This window comes from Camponotus vicinus, unplaced genomic scaffold, assembly GCF_025532165.1.
Source record: "Camponotus vicinus isolate PSW18456_S1 unplaced genomic scaffold, iyCamVici1.0 SCAF_4, whole genome shotgun sequence".
Classification (NCBI taxonomy): Eukaryota; Metazoa; Arthropoda; class Insecta; order Hymenoptera; family Formicidae; genus Camponotus; species Camponotus vicinus.
The window spans coordinates 14,954,331-14,977,319 of NW_028141976.1; the positions used below are offsets into that span (position 1 = coordinate 14,954,331).

A 22,989-nucleotide genomic window follows, 5' to 3' on the forward strand; every position below is an offset into this window, starting at 1 on the left:
ACTCGTCGGGCGTGTTTTTGTCGCGGTTTTTACGCACGGTTCGTAGCGCTCAGCTGTTCGGCTTTAATTCGGTCGGCTTTAATCTTATGTACTATTCGGCCCGTCTCTTGATAATTCCCGGATGGATTGCGGGTTTTAGGAAGGCGTCGCGACGCTAGCGAGCGTCGGAGGCGGCTCTCGTTCCACCTCGTGAAGGCGCGATGCCTGATAAGGATCATGGTTCGGAGGCGATTTCACAGGCGCCGATATCGATCGGCGGAGGCAGCGTTCTCACTACCTTCTGGCCTTGTTATTCTCGCAAGGATTTCTCTGAGCTGCTTTGCTTGCCTTCGGACTAGCTAGGCGCTTGAGAGGATCGCAAGGATCTGTCTGTTATGCCGTCGAGAGCCCGTTTTATACTCGGCTAATTACCCGCGCCGGCGTATTCGGTAATTACCCCCACCGAGCGGCGGTAAAAATCGGAGCGGTTCGGGTCCGCCCGGGGGAGTTCGGGGTGCCGAACGCGGGTTCTCAGCCGCCGGTAACGGCTCCCGACGGTAGTCTCTCAATAGTTGAGAGTCCCTGCCCGGTTGTTCTCTAAACGTTAAAAAATGGGCGCACTGCGCCTCTGCCATTGCCCGACCGATGTTCGTCGGGCGGCAGCTTCCGGCTGGTGTTCGCCGGGAAACGATGCATTCGGGGGTGCATCGTTACAAATTTTTCTTTAATCATTTCTTTATTATTAATAGATAAAAGTTGTTATTTTATTAGAATTTTAATTAAAATATTCATAAGAACTCAAGTATTTATATATAATTTTAATTATTATTCAGATTAAAAAATTTTTGCCTAATTACTTATATATTTATTTCTATTTTTTCAACTTTAGGAATTATTGGTTATATTTGAATTATAAATAAATGATAAATTTTTGAATTGTTGTATCTAGATGAAACATTAGTTTGATTCCAATACTTATAATATTTGTTAAACGCAAGTGCGATATGTTTTTCGAATAATATTTGTGAAACAAATGTTAAACATCTGAATTTTATATTCGTGTTCATATACATACGAGGATAGCCCTGATACATGAATTTATGCGCACACATATCATTATATGTATATATGTATGCATGTATGTATATGTATATATTTTTCCCATATACAGGGTGAGCCATTTTAATTAACGCACGCAATTATTTCGGAAACAAAGCATTTTAGAGAAAAATGTTTCAGACAAAAGTTTTATGGTTTCGAGGGGGCCATAAGATGGTATCATTGGTTTGACACTGAAGAGTCATTTGAAGGTCACGTGAAGGTCACTTCAATTTTTTTAAATGGAACACCCTATATATTTTTGCACACTCTTGTAGCTCAGTGCTGGGATTTACTTGCAACTTTCGGCCAGATTTCTTAGCTTACGCCTACTGTTCCCCTCTTACCGCTCGCGCCTTAGCGACCGCGCCACCGAACGCTCGTAACTAAAAAGCGCTCAGGAACGTGCGCGTCACAAATGTAATGTGGCAATCTATCTAAGTTCTCTTTATTGTTTATTAATAATAAAAATAATTATTCTATTATTAATTACGTATATGTTCTGTAACAATTTAAAATATTTGTGTTTTGAAACGTAATTACAATAAAGAGAACTTAGATAGATAGATTGCCACATTACATTTGTGACGCGCACGTTCCTGAGCGCTCCTTAGTTACGAGTGGCGCGAGCGGTAAAAGGGGAACAGTAGGCGTAAACTAAGAAATCTGGCCGAAAGTTGCAAGTAAATCCCAGCACTGTTTTATATGATAATAAAAAAGTATCAAGTAATTAATTTTTCTGTTGCATTTAACAGTTAACACTTAGCAATAAAACGATAATTTATTTTATTGTGATTTTTATAAGAATAATTATTTCTTTAACGATACTTAAATATTAAGTGTATTTTATTCGATGTTTTATCATTCGACTTTTTAACAATCTAAATACAATTAAAATTATTATTAATTTTAATTCTTGTCACAACACTTCTATTTTTAAATCAATATGTCAAAAATTAAATTCAAATATAATCAATTAATATTCTTATAGATCAGTGCTGGGATTTACTTGCAACTTTCGGCCAGATTTCTTAGTTTACGCCTACTGTTCCCCTCTTACCGCTCGCACCACTCATAACTAAGGAGCGCTCAGGAACGTGCGCGTCACAAATGTAATGTGGCAATCTATCTATCTAAGTTCTCTTTATTGTAATTACGTTTCAAAACACAAATATTTTAAATTGTTACAGAACATATACGTAATTAATAATAGAATAATTATTTTTATTATTAATAAACAATAAAGAGAACTTAGATAGATTGCCACATTACATTTGTGACGCGCACGTTCCTGAGCGCTTTTTAGTTACGAGCGTTCGGTGGCGCGGTCGCTAAGGCGCGAGCGGTAAGAGGGGAACAGTAGGCGTAAGCTAAGAAATCTGGCCGAAAGTTGCAAGTAAATCCCAGCACTGTTATAGATCTATTCTTTATAAAACTCAAAATAATTTATTTTGTAAAACTAATTATTACGCGCAATCAATTTTTTTGTCTTTTAAGAGAGATTTATCTCTGATATTAATACTTTAAATGTAAAATTAGCAAAAAAATGTTTCTTTATTATAAATTTTTGAAAAATATAATTATATAAAGAGAATATGTTAATTTTCATATATGAAATATTTAAATAATTATATTATTTTAAAAATATTTTATAAAATAAAATATTTATATATAAAAATATTAATTAATAACAAAAATATTATAAATGCTTTATTATAGATACTTTAAATGTGTTAAAATAAAACCTGGAATATTTTATACATGCATTATATTACGTGATTTTTAGAGCGAATTATATATACCATTGAGAAAATGAAAAAATAATAAGCAATATGTCTATTTTCAAATTAATATATATTGTTGCGTCCACGGAACGATATGTATCGAACGCGCGCGACACAATTGATCGGCACACGCTCGCACTCACGCACTCGAAAATAATAATACGGTTCTTTGAAACACAAGAACCACGAAACATAGAACCACGAGAAACAAGTAGGTATACAAGGCGGGTTCTAACGCAGGTCCTCTCAGGGGGGGTGAGGCGCGAGGGGATCTCAGCGGTTCGGGAGAATGACGTCACGCAGGATGGAGGGGGTTTTCGGTGGCGCGGGGGAATGACGTCACGCGGGACGGAGGGGATTTCGTAGGCGCGGGGGCTGCGGGGCGGGGCGGGGGACGCTTGTGTTGGATGTTTTATGACAAGTATAAACAATCATAAACCGATTGATAAACAGCGGTATTTGAAGAGGATTGGGTCTTCGGGCCTAACCCAAAATCATTTTCCCCTTTTTTTTTATTTTATTTTATCTTATTTTATTTTATCTTATTTTTTTAATGAAGAATTGTAACGTATCAGCACTGATGTTCGGCTGCTTTGTACCCTTGCCGCGCGTGTGAGAGAGAACGATAATATCGCGTGCGAAAAAAATGCGTACGAGAGAAAACGATAGCGAGACTTATAATTAATGCGAGAGCATGCAAAGGATTGGAGCGCAAGGGAAAGGCGTGTAAATAATTGCAATTTTTTTTTGTTACAATTAAAAATATATATAATTTATTTAAATGTGTGTATGAGTATTACAAATTGTGTGTGTGTGTGTGTGTGTGTACTTAATATTAAAATTATATAAAATTTAAAAATTAATAAAATATAGGAGGAAAAAAAAAGATGAATATAAAATAATGCGGACGGTGCGCCGGGCTGTAAGGGAGAGGCAGCTCCTGAAACAGGAAAAACGCTACATTAATTTTATCTTAATTAAAATAAAAAAAATAATAATTTATTTTAAGATACTTTTGATATATAATAAATTGTAAGTTACTTACAATGTTATCCATGATCCATTTATTTAATTTGTGCAAATAGGGCACATGTTGCAGGCCAATATTTGATTCAAACATTTTCTGCACCCTGTGCATGACATACTCGAATTTTCCAAATGAACATAAGCTATGGTTCTATGTTCTCGAACAGCACTAGTTTCTTCAAACTGATACGATACACTTAGAAAGCATTCGATACAATATTTCGATCCATTTTCCATGTAGTAATAGGAAATGCAACATATCTTTGTTGCTTCGTTGTATGTCATTATTTCAGGTATGCTTAAATCTCGTTGTTTCTTTTGTAACCGTTCATCAAGAATATCGACACTATTGTCACTATCATAATCACTGTCCTTCGCCAAGGATTCTATATCAGATTCATCATCTTCCATCTCTCTCCTCTCTCTCTCCTCTCTCTCTCTATCTCCATCCTCTCCGCCACAGCTGGATCCATCCAATCATCGTAATCATCATCCGCATCGTCGTCGATGATAATTACGTTTTCTTCAGCCATTGCACAAGACCACCGAAACACAGAAGAGCAACGAAAGAAATGACACTCTAGTGCAGCAGACTCCTCTTCATTATATATATTTTTTAACATAAACAATATAAACGCGGGGGAATGACGTCACGCGGGACGGAGGGGATTTCGTAGGCGCGGGGGCTGCGGGGCGGGGCGGGGGACGCTTGTGTTGGATGTTTTATGACGAGTATAAACAATCATAAACCGATGTCCAGATGGTAAACAGCGGTATTTGAAGAGGATTGAATATTAGGGCCAGAATTATTTTCCATATTTTTTCTAGGAAGAATTGCAACGTATCAGCGCCGATATTCGGCTGCTTTGTGCCCTTGCCGCGCGTGAGAGAGAACGAATTCTTTCTGAGATGTAAATAAATGATTATTATGATACACCACTTATTTATTTTACACAAAGATGAAAAGGTTTAGACGAAATACAGGGAGGATTGAAGCGCATCAAGTCACAGTACATGATTTGAACGCGCATCGACACGTCGCGTCGGTATAGTAAAAGTATAGTCAAAAAATATAGTGTTCTGTCAGTGTTGTGTGATAATATATATATAAAAATGGAAGACGAAGATCACGCGTTGTCATCTGACAGTGACTGCATTAGTGACTGCAGTGAGAACTCCACGGAATTCAGAGAGAAAATAGTGTCTGTTGCGGAAATTAATGCTTTAAACGCACGTAGTACAAAATTTTGTATCATATACAGTTATTATTCCACGGGTGGTGCTCTAGCTGTATGTCCTTCGTGTATGATTGCGTTGCAAGGCGTGGATAGCCAAATGATGTATGCTGTTCGAAAGCACAAAATTGAGACACTTGATGCGATGGATGGCCGATTCTGTTCAAGGTGTAGCGAGCCGTTGTATATAAGATTTCCGTGCAATATGTGCCCAATTTGCACTCTGTGAAAAAAAATGGAAAATATCGAACAGACTGAACGCGACCTGGTGGAGCGATCCAACCAAATTGCCACCTTGGGTGAATATTTTGCATGGCTACAACGATGCAACGAGTACATCGAGTCGCTGGAAGAGCAAAGTCGGATCAAACGACTACGATTATCGATCGGGAATCGACAATCATTGATTGCTCGGATCGCGCGACTCGAAGGTGCAAAGACTCGATTGCAGAGACAGTTTATGCCCAGTGGTGGTAATTACAGTGGCAACAATAACGCGGGTGCCGGATGTAGCGCGCATCAAAATGAACTTGTGTGGCGCGAGATTGATACCGCGTTCGATAACCGTATTCTGACCGGTGCTGTGATTAACGCAAACCATATCGAACCTCGTCAATTTCTCGATGACGCCAAAGACATTGTGATAGAACATGTGCAGGACGTTATAAGAAGACACAACAGTGTAAAAGTGAACACCATATTCAATGGCGAGTTTGTGGCCGGAGATAAACGCGCTAACAAAAGTATTAATACGAGAAACTGCGAACTCTTTCGCACATCCGATTTACACGAGTGGTACGAGCGCCGCGTTATCGAACCCACTCTAGCATCGCTGGAAGAATTTCAGGAACGCGATAGCGGGTGGGCATTGTCGCGAATATTGAATTTGACTGTAAATATAAATAAGTATAATCCTATGCGCGCGGGATGTCATATAAAATTGCCGCGGGAGATTATGATGAAGAGAGCAGTGATTAACGTACAATCAAAAGACAATGCGTGTTTCGCGTGGGCAGTGGTCGCCGCTCTATATCCCGCAGAAAGAAAGGCGGAACGAGAATCATCGTACCCGCATTACGCGACAGTGCTGAATTTCCGAGACATTGAGTTTCCAGTGACTGTCAATCAGATTAAAAAATTTGAACTTGTCAACGATATTTCGATCAACGTGTACAGCATCGAAGAGAAGAACAGCATTGTTCCGATACGTCTTTCGCAGCAGAAGCGGGACAAGCATGTCAACTTGTTGTACGTGGAAGACGGCAACAATGTCGGACATTTCGCATGGATCAAAAATTTATCCCGGCTCGTGAGCTCGCAACTGAGCAAAAAGGACCATAAGAAATATATCTGCGATCGGTATGTATAATTTAAATAATTATAAGTTATGTAGCAAATTGTATATAATTCTTTAATTTTTTTAAAAATTTTTATTTTCTTTTATAGATGCTTGCATTACTTTGATTCGGACGACAAGTTGCAGTCGCATACTGCCGACTGTGGAAAGATAAACGACTGCGCTATCCGGTTACCGAGCGATAAGGACAAGTGGTTATCGTTCAACAATTACAACAAGAAAGAGCAGCTTCCATTCATCGTGTACGCCGACTTGGAATGCGTTCTGACCAAGATGGAGGAAGAGAAGAATATGTGCCAGCACCATCAAGTATTTAGCATAGCATATTATATACATTGCTCGTACAACGTCTCATTATCCGCATATCATTCGCGTCGCAGTACCGATTGTATAGCATGGTTCGTCGAGCAACTTAAAATGTTAGCATTTCGTGTAAAAAATATTTTAACTACTAATGTCCCTATGGTAGATTTAACATTCGAAGAGTGTGAAAAATTTAATAGCGCTACTCAATGTCATATATGCGAAAAACCGTTCGCGCAAGACGATACACGCGTACGCGATCATTGCCATTTGACTGGACGGTACAGAGGTCCCGCGCATTCAAATTGTAATTTAAATTATAAAGAGTCTTTCTGTATTCCGATAGTGTTTCATAATTTATCCGGTTATGATTCGCATTTCATTATCGAGGAAATAGCCACAGCGTTCGAAGGGAGAGTCGAGTTACTTCCAATAACGAAAGAGAAATATACAGGGCGATCCTGAAAAACGTTATGTCTTTAAAATGACGTATTCCTGACACCATTCTAAGACAATTTTTCCTTTACCAAAAGGGCCTAGGGGGATAAGCATGTAAAAGTTGCCCCCGCCCGTATCAAGTCGAGATTGGCATCATAGATTGGCATCTATGTGTCTAAAAAATCCTGTAAATATCAACCTTAAAATTGCATTTTTGTAGGAGTTATGGAGAGGGAAAGCAAAATCAAAAAAGTGATTTTTCTCGAAAACGACTGAACCGATTTTGATGAAAAAAATATATGTTATGAACATCAACAAGACTATTTTAAGAATAAATTAAAAAAAAAAATTCTGACCAAAAATACGAGTAAAAAAAATTTTTGAATTTTTCAAAATTTTTTTTGAGGTTATGTTTTAGAGATACACCTCCAATTTTTTTTTTTTTAATCTTAAAATGTCTGCTTTAACATCTATTTTTTCCAAATTTTTCGTAGAGGTACTTCATGGCGAAAAATGATGAAAATCATGCATGCGGCGCGGTACCACGCTTTCACAGAACACTCTCACTCCAGGCGCGTATATCGAATGTTCTAGTCTGGTTAGTATGCTGGATTCTTGAATTATTTTACGACAAAGTTAGTAAGAATTTAGATTTTATTTTTACTTGTACGTTTATTTTAAGCGCCTTTCGAAAAAGTTAAGTTTTAGTGAAATTATGATTTCTGTAACGATACCTACGTGATTCATCAGATCAGATGAAATAATTGAAAATCTATTTCGTGAAAAACGGTTAAAAAGAATGTTAACATTTTATGTATATAAAGTATTTAAATAAGGATCGTCAGTTCGTCAGATCTGCAGTTAGTCTATAAAAATAAGTGTCCAGAATTCACTATGAAAAGGATGCAGTACGGTTTTGAACTCCTTATCGGAGTGCTTTGTTAGTGTGAGTCCCCTCGCCTCTCAGAAAACCGGGTACTTTTTATAGGAGATGAGATTATTATTTTTTTAATCTTCATCACTATCACTCTCAATTACTGGAATGTAATTGTATTTCTTGAATACTTCGCTGAGTATTTCGGCCGGTTTGAAAATTTTTGATAAATACCTAGCATGAGATAAATAATACACCACTGCAGCAATATGAGAGCAACAACCAACAGACCGTTTGCCATTGGCACATTCACATGTGTAATGTGTCAAACCAGAAACACCAACACTGTTAGGTTTATATCTTAAGAAGCATCGATATGCTGTTCGACAAATATAACGAGATGGAACTTTCAATTTGAGTACATTTGACTGATCTTTAACATACTCAATTTTTAGTTTACCATCTTTGTCAACCATTTCTGCCAAATATGATATGGCTTGACCGCGTTGGTATGAACCGGTGAATAAGATTTTCAAATCTCTTTCTGTCATTTCTACTAACTTTGTCGTAAAATAATTCAAGAATCCAGCATACTAACCAGACTAGAACATTCGATATACGCGCCTGGAGCGAGAGTGTGCTGTGAAAGCGTGGTACCGCGCCGCATGCATGATTTTCATCATTTTTCGCCATGAAGTACCTCTACGAAAAATTTGGAAAAAATAGATGTTAAAGCAGACATTTTAAGATTTAAAAAAAAAAAATTGGAGGTGTATCTCTAAAACATAACCTCAAAAAAAATTTTGAAAAATTCAAAAATTTTTTTTACTCGTATTTTTGGTCAGAATTTTTTTTTAATTTATTCTTAAAATAGTCTTGTTGATGTTTATAACATATATTTTTTTCATCAAAATCGGTTCAGTCGTTTTCGAGAAAAATCACTTTTTTGATTTTGCTTTCCCTCTCCATAACTCCTACAAAAATGCAATTTTAAGGTTGATATTTACAGGATTTTTTAGACACATAGATGCCAATCTATGATGCCAATCTCGACTTGATACGGGCGGGGGCAACTTTTACATGCTTATCCCCCTAGGCCCTTTGATTTGAAGCGTAGTTTTTGAATTATGAGCAAAAATAGTTAGTAAATCACGCATCGGGTACAGAAGGCAGGCAGGAGCGACGCGGCGTGCCGCGAGCGCGGGCGCAGCTGACCGCCCGACGGGTGATTATCACCGCATGAGTCGCTAACTATTTTATCTTATAACATAAAATTATGCTTTAAATAAAATTTTGGTAAAGAAGAAAATGTCTTAGAATTACGTCAGAAATACGTGTTCCTTAAAATAACGTTATTTTAATAATGAAAAGTTGTTCCGGATCGCCGGCCGTCCGACGTTGCAATCAGCTGATTGCTACACGCGATGTGTGTATGGCGGAGTGTATGCGTAAGAGAGAGAGAGAGAAAGAGAGAGAGAGAGGGAGGGTAGGAGGGGCAGACATTCATACACATGCACGCACTTTTTTCTCGCTCTCTTTCTCTCTTTTACGCAACACTCATACACTCTCTCATTCAGTCTCTCACTCACACTCTCTCGGTCACTCACTCACTCACTCACCTGCTTACTCACTTGCTCACTCACCTTGTAGCAGCGTAGCGAATCTTCATGCTATGTATTGTTGTTATCTGCTGCACGGTTATGATTGCTAGAGATGCGCGACACATCGAAATTTTTTCGATTATTAATCTCACACTCGATTGACACAATACAGATTACACGATAACGAGTTTACTGCTTATTCACTCACTATTGATTTATCGATACCAAAAATTACTTTCAAAGAAACGCGAATGCAAACAACACATGACTCGACGCGAAGCGACGGACCGCGGAGACTGCGCGACCACAAGAGTTATGTTGCCAGAAACGCGACACGCGACATCTAACAAACGACTTGCGCGTGGCGCGTGATTGACGCGAGATAAGACGAACGATCGGCTAAAACCTTCGCATTGCGAATGCGGTAGAAAACATGAAACGTATAATGACATACTTAAAAAATTAATTATTTATTATAATAATTATTTATTATAAATAATTAATTTTTTAAGTATGTCATTATACGTTTCATGTTTTCTACCGCATTCGCAATGCGAAGGTTTTAGCCGATCGTTCGTCTTATCTCGCGTCAATCACGCGCCACGCGCAAGTCGTTTGTTAGATGTCGCGTATCGCGTTTCTGGCAACATAACTCTTGTGGTCGCGCAGTCTCCGCGGTCCGTCGCTTCGCGTCGAGTCATGTATTGTTTGTATTCGCGTTTCTTTGAAAGTAATTTTTGGTATCGATAAATCAATAGTGAGTGAATAAACAGTAAACTCGTTATCGTGTAATCTATATTGTGTCAATCGAGTGTGAGATTAATAATCGAAAAAATTTCGATGTGTCGCGCATCTCTAGCAATCATAACCGTGCAGCAGATAACAACAATACATAGCATGAAGATTCGCTACGCTGCTACAAGGTGAGTGAGCAAGTGAGTAAGCAGGTGAGTGAGTGAGTGAGTGACCGAGAGAGTGTGAGTGAGAGACTGAATGAGAGAGTGTATGAGTGTTGCGTAAAAGAGAGAAAGAGAGCGAGAAAAAAGTGCGTGCATGTGTATGAATGTCTGTCCCTCCTACCCTCCCTCTCTCTCTCTCTTTCTCTCTCTCTCTTACGCACACACTCCGCCATACACACATCGCGTGTAGCAATCAGCTGATTGCAACGTCGGACGGCCGGCGATCCGGAACAACTTTTCATTATTAAAATAACGTTATTTTAAGGAACACGTATTTCTGACGTAATTCTAAGACATTTTCTTCTTTACCAAAATTTTATTTAAAGCATAATTTTATGTTATAAGATAAAATAGTTAGCGACTCATGCGGTGATAATCACCCGTCGGGCGGTCAGCTGCGCCCGCGCTCGCGGCACGCCGCGCCGCTCCTGCCTGCCTTCTGTACCCGACGCGTGATTTACTAACTATTTTTGCTCATAATTCAAAAACTACGCTTCAAATCAAATTTTGGTAAAGGAAAAATTGTCTTAGAATGGTGTCAGGAATACGTCATTTTAAAGACATAATGTTTTTCAGGATCGCCCTGTATATCGTTTACCAAAAACGTCGATCTTAAGGAAGAAAAACCAAAAAATCAAGTAAAATTACGCTTCATCGATTCATTCAAATTTCTTACGGTAAGTCTCGACAAATTAGCATCTTATCTAGATAAAGATAAACTGGATATTTTAAAATCAGAATTTCAAAATTTATCGAGTGAAAACTTCAAATTATTAACACGAAAAGGTGTGTTTCCATACGAATACATCGATTCCGTTGACAAGTTGCAAGATACATGTTTACCACCGCGCGAATCATTTTACAGTTCCTTAACCGGTGAAACTATATCCGAGAGCGATTACGCGCACGCCGAGAACATCTGGACGCGATTCTCCATTCGAACGCTAGGCGAATATAGCGATTTATATCTTAAAATCGATGTCTTGTTATTAGCCGATATTTTTGAAAACTTTCGCGAGAAATGTATCGAAAGTTACGGACTCGACCCTGCGTATTATTATACTCTTCCCGGATACACGTGGGACGCCATGTTGAAGCATACAAAGATTACGTTCGAATTGCTTACCGACATCGACATGGTCATGTTTATCGAACGCGGTATACGCGGTGGTCTGAGTCAGTGTTCCAACAGATACGCGCGCGCTAATAACAAGTACATGCAACAATCGTACGATCCATCGAAACCATCGTCGTATTTGATGTATTTCGATGTAAATAACTTATATGGATGGGCAATGTGTCAACCGTTGCCCTATGCCGATTTTCGATGGGTCGATGACGTGTCGAATTTTGACGTAGCATCGATCGCGTTAGATTCGCCTACGGGTTATATCCTCGAAGTCGATCTCGAGTACCCGCAACATCTTCACGATACGCACACTGACCTTCCGTTTTGCCCGACACGTGACAAGCCGCCCGGCAAGCGGCAAGACAAACTCCTCGCAACATTATACGATAAGAAGCGTTACGTGATACACTACCGTAATCTACAGCAATGTACGCGACACGGCCTTCGCGTTACAAAAATACATCGAATTTTACAGTTTTCACAATCTCCGTGGCTTCGCAGTTATATCGAATTAAATACACAGTTTAGAACACTCGCGAAAAATGATTTTGAAAAAAATTTATATAAACTGATGAATAACGCGGTATTTGGCAAGACGATAGAAAATGTGCGTAATCGTGTCGACGTAAAATTATTAACAAAGTGGGACGGACGATACGGCGCAGAAGCAATGATAGCGAAACCAAATTTCCATAGTCGAAGTATTTTTTCGGAGAATCTCGTTGCCATAGAGTTACGCAAACTAGAAGTAAGATTTTATAAACCAATCTATGTCGGCATGTGCATACTAGACATTTCTAAAACGTGCTTGTACGAATTTCACCACGAGTACATGTTTCCTCTGTATCGCGACAAATGCCGAGTAATGTACACCGACACAGATAGTCTAATATATCACATCGAATGCGTCGATGTATATGAAAACATGAAGCGCGATATCAACCGATTTGATACGAGCGATTATCCAATTGATAACGCGTACGGTATACCGCTCGTAAATAAAAAGGTACCGGGTCTAATGAAGGATGAAAATAACGGTGTCATAATGACCGAATTTGCCGGGCTCAGAGCAAAAATGTACGCGTTACGAGTCGATGGGAAAAAGGATACGAAGAAAGTTAAAGGTGTCAAGAGCAACGTTGTCGCGAGAACGATAACGTTTGACGATTACACACGGTGTTTGAAAGAAGAAATTGAAATGACGCGCCAGCAGTCGTGTATAAGATCGAAATTGCACCAAGTATACACAATCCGCGAGACAAAAATTGCTCTGAGTCCATACGACGACATGCGGTATATCGTACCCGAAACCACCGATACGCTACCGTGGGGGGGCATTATAAGATACCATTGTAAAATGTGTGTGAAAGAAATATTAATAAAGATTTTTGTATTTTTTATATTTCATATATTTTTATGTAATGCATTTCTCATACATCTTATATTAAAAATACATGTACTATCGCAAGGAATATTGATAAGGATTTATATATATATTTTCATTTTTCAAATATTATATATGTTATACACATATATTTTTCCAGAAAATTAAAAATAAACATTGTATGAATTAAATCACATTGTCTTTATGTATCCAAGAATTGTGCGAATTGTCAAATCCCAACCATTTCACGTAAACCTCGTCACCCCTCCTACGCAGTATTTTCTCCACGAGATACACGTCCGGATAATTCGCGCGATGCAACTCGTGCTCGTAGAACGCTCCAGCGATAGGTTTTTTGCGATAATCCTCAAGTAGATAGCTTACGGGATTAGTATGCTGCACTTTTACAATTTTAAACACTTCGGTTGTCCAATTTGGCGTGTAACCTTTCTCAAAAATTGTCTTGTACTTGCTAACGCGTACCGAGTCACCTACTTTGAATTTTGCCGGACCCGCGATATTTACACGGTTGTACACAGTAGCCAAGAGTCTTTCAGCGACCGCGGGGGTAACGTCGGCGGGTCGCATACCGATCGTTCGATGCTTGTGCGCGTTGTAATCCGATACGAGTCGCGGCAACGCGCTGATCCACTTGTAAGATCCGTTCAGCGTAAACATCTTCCACATGTCGTTTTTCAGCGTGCGATTGAATCGCTCAACGATCGATGCCTTCAATACTGAATATGTAGAATAGTGATTGATGTCATGTTTCCGTATGAGCCGTTGCACGTCAGCGTTATAAAATTCCTTCCCCATATCAGTCTGTAAGTTTTTCGGACATCTTTTGCTATTTCGAATTATCTCAGCGATAGCGTCAGCTGTCTCGCTTCCGCCTTTACTCTTGAGTGGTGCGGCGCACGCGTGCTTGCTCAACGCATCGATGACTGTGAGTATGTAGTGGTAACCTCTGTTGAAACGAGAGTACGGACGCATCTCGACAATGTCAGCTTGCCACAGGTCATCGTATCCCCGCATTATGACGTGTCTTCGGGGAAAATTTTTTCTCGCCGGCGCGTGCAATTCGTTCACCAACTGCCGTTTCTCTAAACTATGTTGTTTCTTCGCTTCCTCGGTTATTCCCGATCGCCGATCCATCGTTGTTTCGATTCGTCGATTAAACGATGTGTGCCCCGAGTATCACCGTGCGTTTTATCATTCGTTACTGTTCGATAGCCGTTCAATAACCGTTCGATAGCCGTTTCTGACCCGTTCGATAGCCGTTCGTTAGCTGTTCCTGCCCCGTTCGTTGCCGTTCGATAGCTGTTCGCAGCCGTTTGTTGCCGTAATTGACCTTGTTGGTAGTCGCTTCTAAGTAGTCCGTAGCCTCGTTCACAGTCGTTTCTGACCCGTTCGCAGCCTCGTTGACAATCGTTTCTGACCCGTTCGTAGCCGTTCCAGAGTTGTATGCCGCCTCGTATGTAGCCGTTCCTGACGTGTTCATAGCCTTGTTCGCAGCCGTTCCTGAGGTGTTCATAACCTCGTTCGCAGCTGTTCTTGAATTGTTCGTAGCCTCGTTCACAGCCGTTTCCTCTTCGATCACTGCCACTCATTGTAGTTCGATAACCCTTCGTTCGATAAGCCTTTGTAGATGTTCAATAATTGTACAATAGCCGCTCCTTAGCCGCTCGTAGCTGTTTCAGAATTAGTGTTAATTGCACGCTGAAGCTCGTTTATCGCAGTCTGCAAAGCTCGCACGTCCTTCTCGAACGCAGTCAGCTTCTCGTCTGATTCTTTCTGCTGATTCTTCAACGTTTTAACGCATTGTTCCACGTACAGTTTGTTGACTGCATCGGTATCAGCCTCAGGTTGCGCTACACGGCGAATCTTGCGCGACCTCGCGTCATAGTACGTAGCGACGCGACACAGAGCGTTTTGACGCAAGTAACTTGTCACCGATTTACCCCAATGATCGCTTGTTCTAATTGCTTCATTTCTCTGTTCGAATAATCCAAATTTGTTGATGGGCATTTTTTTTCTCGATGCGAGTGACGTCGATCGACTGATCAGTTTCGTTGAGACACCGTTTAATTTATAATAAGGCCGACTTCGCGAAGTTCCTCTATAATCGACAGGATCTCGTTGTCGTGAGCGTTGTGGCCAGCTCGGCGCGAAGCGTCGAGCAATCGTAGACGATCCACTATCTCGTTGGGATCGTCCCAGTGCACGTAATCGATCTTATTGTCGGTTAGCGTCATCGCGCGAGGCATGGATACTCCCGTACCGCATTTTTTCTTTTTCGATTCGATTGACACCAACGGTGCAATTATGTGTTTATACTTGTATCCCCTGTTGCTCTTTAATTGACCTTGCGCATCATATTGATGTTTATGCGCACTCGTCGCCATTAATATGCTCTTATATTTTTGCATATCGTCCTCAGTGTATATGTCATCATCGGGAATTCTCTTGAAGATCAACTCGTATAATCCAGGTGTACCAATGTACCTCACCTTGTCTATGATTATAGAGTCATCTGCGCCGATGTCGAATCGTTTGTTACCGAGCCACATTTCATTCTTGTCGAAATAGATACCGTACACGTAATCGATCTGGGTTTTTCTGTCGCCACTAAGGTGAGCGCTCATGTACTTTTGTGCCAGTGACCCGAAGTGCTCTTGTAACATTTTTTGATCTTCCAACGTTTGTAACATGTTTCGAACAGATGGTGATTCGAGCGGGTTGCCCGTGGTTTCGAAAACATTTTCGATTGCGAGTGATTCGGGTATCGTGGGTTGTACGATTCTCGTTGTCGCGGACGGTGTGGAGGTTATCAGCGGTTCATCCGATGTCGATAAATGATTCACCTTCAATCGTTGTCTCTTTTTCGGTGTCGTATCCTCCTCCTCCTCCTCTTCCTCCTTGTACCGCTTGATGGGTAACGTTTTAATTATAGCGTCAGCGTTACTCTCCGGCTCGTTTTTCACCGCGATTAAGCTAGAGTTGTCGACGATTTTTTGTAGTGGCTCGATAATAGGCCTAAAATGAGTCTTGACCGCGATATCGTCGTCAATCTTACCGGTCTTCAAAGCGCGATGTTTCTTGCGGATCGATTCGCTCGTTTTCTCAATCTCCCTCGCAATCTTTTCACGCTCGCGAATATTATCGCTTTTAGCCATGTCAACAGAGTGTCGGCAGCGACATGGGCGCCGGGAGGGGGGTGCAAGGCGGTGCATTTGCACCCCCCTGGCTTTGGCCTATGAAATAAGTGGGGAAGGGACAGAGAAAAAATTCAGTAAAAAAATCATGTAATATAGAATAATATCGATTATAATTTTTTTAATTAAACAAAAATGCAATGGTTAAATATTAATTAACATTTGTAATAAGCCTTTTGGAAATCAATTTTAGAAAAATCAATGTTTGAACAAAAACTTGAGCCGTCTTGGTTGTTTTCCAAATTCATTTGTCACATTATCAATAAATTCAGTCTCCTCTTGCACTCTTTTTCGATGAACGCTGAGCATGCACAGTCCACTAAGCCTCTCGTCTCCCATCGTAGACCGATTCCAAGTCTTGACGCGCCGTAATGTACTGAATGAGCGTTCAATGCTACATGTTGTCGCAGGAAGAGTCAGGCCAATTTTGATTGCCTCGGCTACAGCTGGGTAGAACGGTGTTGCTTGACAAATTAAATCTGCGTACTCGAGGGATTCATTTAAAGTTGCTTCATTTTTCCACATCTCATACCATGTGGTAGCCTCGGCGATAAAATTCGATAAAATATCTCCATAAAGACTATTTATATCTTTTGCAACAGCAAGAAATGATACTTTATCCAATTTTTTTATAGCATCTGGGTGAAGTTGCATAAGCGAAAATGCTTTTTCGTGCGTAGAAGAGAAACGATCTCTCAGAGAAGAAATAATAGAGTCCAAGTAAGGGATGAAGATAGACCTTCTAAAGAACTCTTCTACATTTTCAGAAGGTTGATTCGATCTTTGAGTCTGTCTTACAACCACTCGAGGACATTTGAACTCAATATCTAGTTCTTCGCAAATTTGTTGAGCTTTTTCGAAGATGGCAATGAACTGTATCAAGGCATTATTGCGGTGAGATTGAAGCACATTTGTTAATTTAGCTACGTAGTCGTTTATTGCCTTTATGTTCATGTTTACTTGCTGAAGTTGGTTGCACACAGGTTCAAGTTTGGCGGAATAAACAGCAATGACTAAGAGCGTCACAATGTAGGTTGGAGTTGTTGCAATCGTATAGAGTTGATAAGCTTTGACCTTCGTCTTCGAATTTGATGCGTTCTCTGAAAGTTCTCTTAAAGCTCGCATAATTGTCGAAAAATTCTCAGAAAATATTCTGATACTTTTGTACTTTGCCGACCAGCGCGTTTCACAAAACAGAGGAATATTGGGAATCATGTTCCGCCGTAAAGTACTATCCCTAAAAAAATTTATAATTTCTTTTGTCGTCTGAGTAGTATTTCTCACTTCATTGACATCGTTCAAGTCATTGATGACAAGATTCAATATATGACTAGCACAGTGGAAGAACAGCGCCATAGGGTACTTGTCATTAATTAATTTCTGAACGCCACTTATGTGACCAGCCATTGCAGCACAGCCGTCATACCCTTGGCCAACGAGTCGGTTTAAATCTAAATCGCAATTCTTTAGAAATTGAATAATGGTTTCTGAAATGGATTTAGAGTTTAGTTCTTGCAGTGGTACAAATCCCAGAAATTCTTCACAAATTATCGGTTTTTTGTTTTCTTGATCATAACGCAGATACCTAATACCAATTGATAATTGCTCGGTACCACTAATATCAGCGGTCTCATCAGCCAACACCGAAAAAACAGATGCACGCTTCACCTCGTCAATTATTTTTCCTTTGAGTACATCAGAACAAGTTTGAATTAGATGATTTTGGATTTGATGCGATATATATAAGGAGTTTTTTGCTCCGGATTCCAAATGATTCTTCAAAACCTTGTCCCCAGATTCAATTCGAAAATGTAGTAGATCTTTGAAAACAGAACCCTCATCACTTTTCCCACGAACTGGAAGATCATGCTGTCCGCAAAATAAAATTGTTGATATAATTGATCGAAGTTTCACCCTATTTTCTTCAACTTCCTTGTGATACGCCGAATCTAAAGCTTCATGAACACTCAATTGTTGCCTATCCATAATTTTCTCGAAATTTTTGGAAGAAACAATCGCATCACGATGCCACTGGGTTGTTGCATGAGACTGTGCAGCTTCGTGAAATTTGTGATATTTTAGACAAGGGGAGACGATAAATTGTCCTTGTAGGCCGCGCTGAGCGGGAAGCCGAAACAGGACACAGACTCGACATAGAGGTCCTTTCGCGATAGCTGAGTAGGTCAACCACGGGTAGGTTGTAAGCCATTCAAATCGAAATGCTCGTTTAGCGCCAATGTTTACATCCTTTTTAAAATTGTATATTTGACTCGGAGCCCAGGGCTCTCTCAATAATTTCAGACGAAGTTCGTCATCAGCATGAGAATTCGAATCTAAATATAAACCAATATCCAATAGATTAGCACTAAAATTGAGTGGAGATTCTTCGTCTTTCCCTTTTTGATGATCTGTACTGGAATTGGGTGTCGCTATTGTAGTATCATCAGCCTTGCGTTTTTTACATAAAAAACGCCTTATGTCACTCATCTTACTCGATCATACTACACTCGATTTAAAAGAACGTAAATTACTTAATACAGAACACGGTTGTAAGTTACTAAGCATCGACTGCACTCAGCATCGACTGTACGACGCGATCTTTTGATTTGACTCGAAATAACAAATGAATAAAACAAAAGAACAGCGCGGATGCGTTTAGCATTTTGACAACCGTAAGTAGTAATCCCCACCGTTTAATACTTATGGCGCGTATAAATATTCAGTTAAATTTTCCTTTAACTTAATGTCTTTCATAGGAAAGTTAAATTTGATATGCTTATATCAAATATCTGTGATCTTAAATTTGATGTTTTTATCAAATATAAAATATGTAGATCTTAAAAATCGTTCATTTGAATTATAAATAGTGCATGCGTTAACAAATTATTTATTACAAGAAGCCAACATTCATTTAATAAATACTTGTTAACTATTAATAATTATATAATATATAAATACTTGTAAACTATTAAAAGTTGTAACTTTGTAACTATTTGCAATTGTAAAATTGAGATTCTTTAACTATATTAACAGATGCAATATAAAAATTAGAATTTTTCAATTATTAATGAATCTTTATTAAAATTCAATAAATAACATAAACGACGTTAACAAAAATATAATTATGAACTGGGAAAAAATCGTTTTTCCAGTGCATCCTGTTTTGAGTGCACCCCCCTAAAAGTAATTCTGCCGGCGCCCATGGGCAGCGACTAATCGTTTTGCGGTATCACGAACACGTTAAATCCTTTTCTGTATCGCCCGTTCGTAAATGAGCTGTCCTTATCTATCACTAGAAATCCATACTTTTGTTGCCAACAAGTACGACATAATTCACTGAAATCCCCGTACGACATGTCGGTATTCACGTGATCGTTGTACACGTGTTTCAAGTTGGTACCGTCCTGTTTAAACAAGATCAGCAGGTTCGAGTTGTCGCATAAGGTGTTTTGGTATTCTCGCTTACGTCTGACAGAGATAGAAGCAGTCGACGTTCGAGTGACGACCCATTGAGAAGTACTCTCTTATCGTATTTTGCTTGTCGCACGCCACGTCATCGAAGACGAAAATCGAGTTTGGACGTGCCTCGCTCGGTGGAATGGCGTCACTGTTATTGGAGAACGTAAAATAGCCGATTTCGTCAATCGGCGTCAACAAATTCTCCAGATATCGATATTTCGGCTGTTGCAGCGACTTCGAGTACACATACACGTTCTCGAAACGTACACCGTGCGGGCTTTCCAGTAGACTTATCAGAACGTTGGTTTTACCACAATTCGAGGGGCCGCAAACGATCGCGCGTATAGTAGTCGGTAGCATCGTACCGTGCCTGCGCATCTCTGCGTTGTCCTCCATTGATCGTAATCTGTCGTCGCAATTCGTCACGCGTATCGTCAAAGGTTGTCGCACGAATCTCATTTTTTCAACACTACCGATTGGATCGAACGCCTGCCTATTTATAGGTGGGCGAAATCACGAGTCGCTCAGTAGAGAAAAAATGTTCGTTCTGCTATCAAGTCCTTCCGACATTCGCGATTTGAGCGTCGAACAACTACAATTTGTGTCAAAAGCTGTTCTGTTGCGAATGTGCGGTGATCACGTCCACTACGTGTGGGACAAACTTCCGGAATACATAAAGGGGGATTCGGAGGTTCAGACGTATCGTCGCTGTTACGAACACTACAATCAGCCGTGGCAGGAAACGCACATCGACGGTCCGGCGCCATTGATAAAGAATTGCAGCGAATGTCAACGATAATAGGCCTGTAGAGGCCTATTAAATCACGCGATAAACACACTTTCGATCGAATTCCATATTCCCGGCTATCAGTTTTGCGGGCCAGGCACACGGTTGGAGAAGCGATTAGTCAGAGGCGATCGAGGTATAAATCCATTGGACGCGGCGTGTCGCGAACACGATATAGCATACTCTCGGAGCAACGATCTCACCGAGAGACACGCGGCGGATAAGATACTCGCTGAGAAAGCGCGGAATCGCATCGTTGCGAGAGATTCGACTCTCGGTGAGAGAGCCGCCGCCACAGCTGTCTGGACAGCGATGAAAGCCAAGACGAAGCTCGGTATGGGTCTGAAGACGAAGACGAAGAAAAAAACGGCGAAGAAACGGATACTTCCGGTAGCGAAATGCGGCGGTGTATTGCCGATTCTACCAATGTTGGGTGCGCTCGGATCCCTGATCGGTGGAGCGGCTGGTGTAGCGAAGGTGGTGAACGACGGAAAAGCCGCGCAACGTCAGTTGCAAGAGATGCTACGTCACAATCGCGCTATGGAAGGTCACGGATTATATCTCGCTCCTTACAAATACGGACGAGGAGCCTCAACGAGAAAAAAAAACGTCAAAGAGACGCTAAAAATGCCGCAGGGCGCAACTACCAACATACAATTGCTACAACTGGCAAAACGTATGCACATTCCATATTTTAGAGGTGTTTTCATGCGCAACTCGTTACCGATCGGTGGTATATATCAAAACGAGAGCGGCATTGTAAATTTGGATAGCGTCGGAGGACCAGGTACTCATTGGGTAGCGTATGCAAAGAGGGGGAATCGCGCTATATATTTCGACAGTTTCGGCAATCTTCGACCACCGAATGAATTGGTGCGATATCTCGGACGAAACGTAACGAAAATACAGTAGAATTACACACCTGTTCAAACTTACGATCAGAGCATCTGCGGACAATTGTGCTTGCAGTTTCTTCGAACGGTCGATGCATGTGAATTTAAAGACAGATATTGCGCTATTTAACTCAGTATTCGTTAAACAGTTTCGTCGACATGTCTATGGCCGGTATTCATAGTCCGTTCTTATATTTAAGATCGTCTTAAGAACCCATTCAACCAATCAATGACCGCATTGCAGCTATTTGATTGGTTGAATGGGTTCTTAAGACGGTCTTAAATATAAGAACGGACTATGAATACCGGCCTATGACGTTCACATTGACTGGGAAGAGTAGCGTTCTCACGGCAAACTTCTTTCCCACCATAGATTCGCGACGGCGAATACGAGCTCGGTCTAACGGATTTTGAGACTTATCACACGATACCGAATGTCAATTCCTCGAATAATAAATTTTACTTTGGCAAAGACGACGAGGAAATTACGATTCCCGAGGGATCGTATGAGTTGCAAAATATACATGAATTTTTGAAACAAGCAATTTCACGGAAACATCGCGATAAGAAACACATTGACTATGAAGATGATGAATATCCGATAGTGCTCCGCGCTAATTACAATACAATGAGGAGCGAGATCAAATGTGCCTACAGAATAAACTTTACCAAACCCGATAACATTGGATCGCTGCTAGGATTTTCGAATCGTATTCTCGAGCCGCGAAAATGGTACGAATCAAACATGCCGATTAACATTCTCAACGTGAATATTATCCGTATAGAGTGTAACGTGACCGCGGGTGCGTACAACAACGGCATACTCGTTCATACGATACATGAATTTTCACCGAGGGTACCACCGGGATATAAGATATCGGAACTGCACAGATCATTTACCTGCCGATCATCGCGCGGAACATTACGGATTTAACGTTACGCGTTGTCGACCAGAACGGACGATTGCTCGATTTTCGAGGAGAAGAGATCACCGTAAGATTGCACGTACGTATGCGACGTATGAGATGCTCGTATTGAACGGATCGAAAGACGTGAGAGATAACGCAATCCTTACGAGACCAGCAACACCACCGACAACAACAACAACAACAACGTCGACGTTCGCTAATATCAAATCATCCAAGAAAAAGAAACTCAGCGCATCGAACGTTGCGTTTTTACAATCTTTGGGATTTGCGGTGCGAAACAGCTGAACGATGACCGACATTCTCAACATCGGTGATGAACCGATCTTTGACAATCGTATCATCAAGATCGAAACTCACACGTACAACCCGTTCGCCAATACAACGTTCGGACACAGTGATGAAATAAGAATACCCATACAACAACAGGATCTGTATACATTGCCGTATGAGAGTTTCCTATACATCGAGGGACAACTAACGAAAACCAAATCAGCTGAAGGAAGTGATGTGGAACTGGCAAATAATTGCGCCGCATTCAT

General features: G+C 40.4%; 3 protein-coding genes across 3 annotated transcripts in view; 1 reads left to right on the forward strand and 2 right to left on the reverse strand.

Annotated features, from left to right (window-relative positions):
- The window catches only part of LOC145969629 (uncharacterized), a 54,084-nt gene extending 44,306 nt beyond the window's left edge, over positions 1-9,778 (reverse strand). The window contains exon 1 of the mRNA XM_083095719.1: positions 9,738-9,778. Coding sequence (XP_082951845.1) covers positions 9,738-9,763 — 26 coding nt within the window. The 5' untranslated portion in view covers positions 9,764-9,778. The remainder of the gene's footprint in view (positions 1-9,737) is intronic.
- LOC145969734 (uncharacterized) lies at positions 5,283-8,595 on the forward strand. The gene is made up of 4 exons (XM_083095936.1): positions 5,283-6,481; positions 6,569-6,788; positions 7,715-7,818; positions 8,550-8,595. The coding sequence occupies exons 1-4, from the start codon at positions 5,358-5,360 to the stop codon at positions 8,593-8,595; spliced, it is 1,494 nt and encodes a 497-aa protein (XP_082952062.1). The 5' UTR covers positions 5,283-5,357.
- Positions 9,779-16,580: 6,802 nt separating the features above from the next.
- On the reverse strand, positions 16,581-18,869 carry LOC145970645 (zinc finger MYM-type protein 1-like). The gene has a single exon (XM_083097517.1). It carries the CDS (start codon positions 18,867-18,869, stop codon positions 16,581-16,583), a length of 2,289 nt encoding a protein of 762 aa, XP_082953643.1.
- Between the last annotated feature and the right edge of the window lie 4,120 nt (positions 18,870-22,989).

Coding starts and splice junctions, on each gene's coding strand:
- LOC145970645 (XM_083097517.1), bottom strand. CDS start 18,869: ATGAGTGACATAAGGCGTTTTTTATGTAAAAAACGCAAGGCTGATGAT.
- LOC145969734 (XM_083095936.1), top strand. CDS start 5,358: ATGGAAAATATCGAACAGACTGAACGCGACCTGGTGGAGCGATCCAAC. Junction 6,482..6,568: donor AAGAAATATATCTGCGATCG/GTATGTATAATT, acceptor TTTCTTTTATAG/ATGCTTGCATTACTTTGATT. Junction 7,819..8,549: donor ATATCGAATGTTCTAGTCTG/GTTAGTATGCTG, acceptor CTCAATTTTTAG/TTTACCATCTTTGTCAACCA.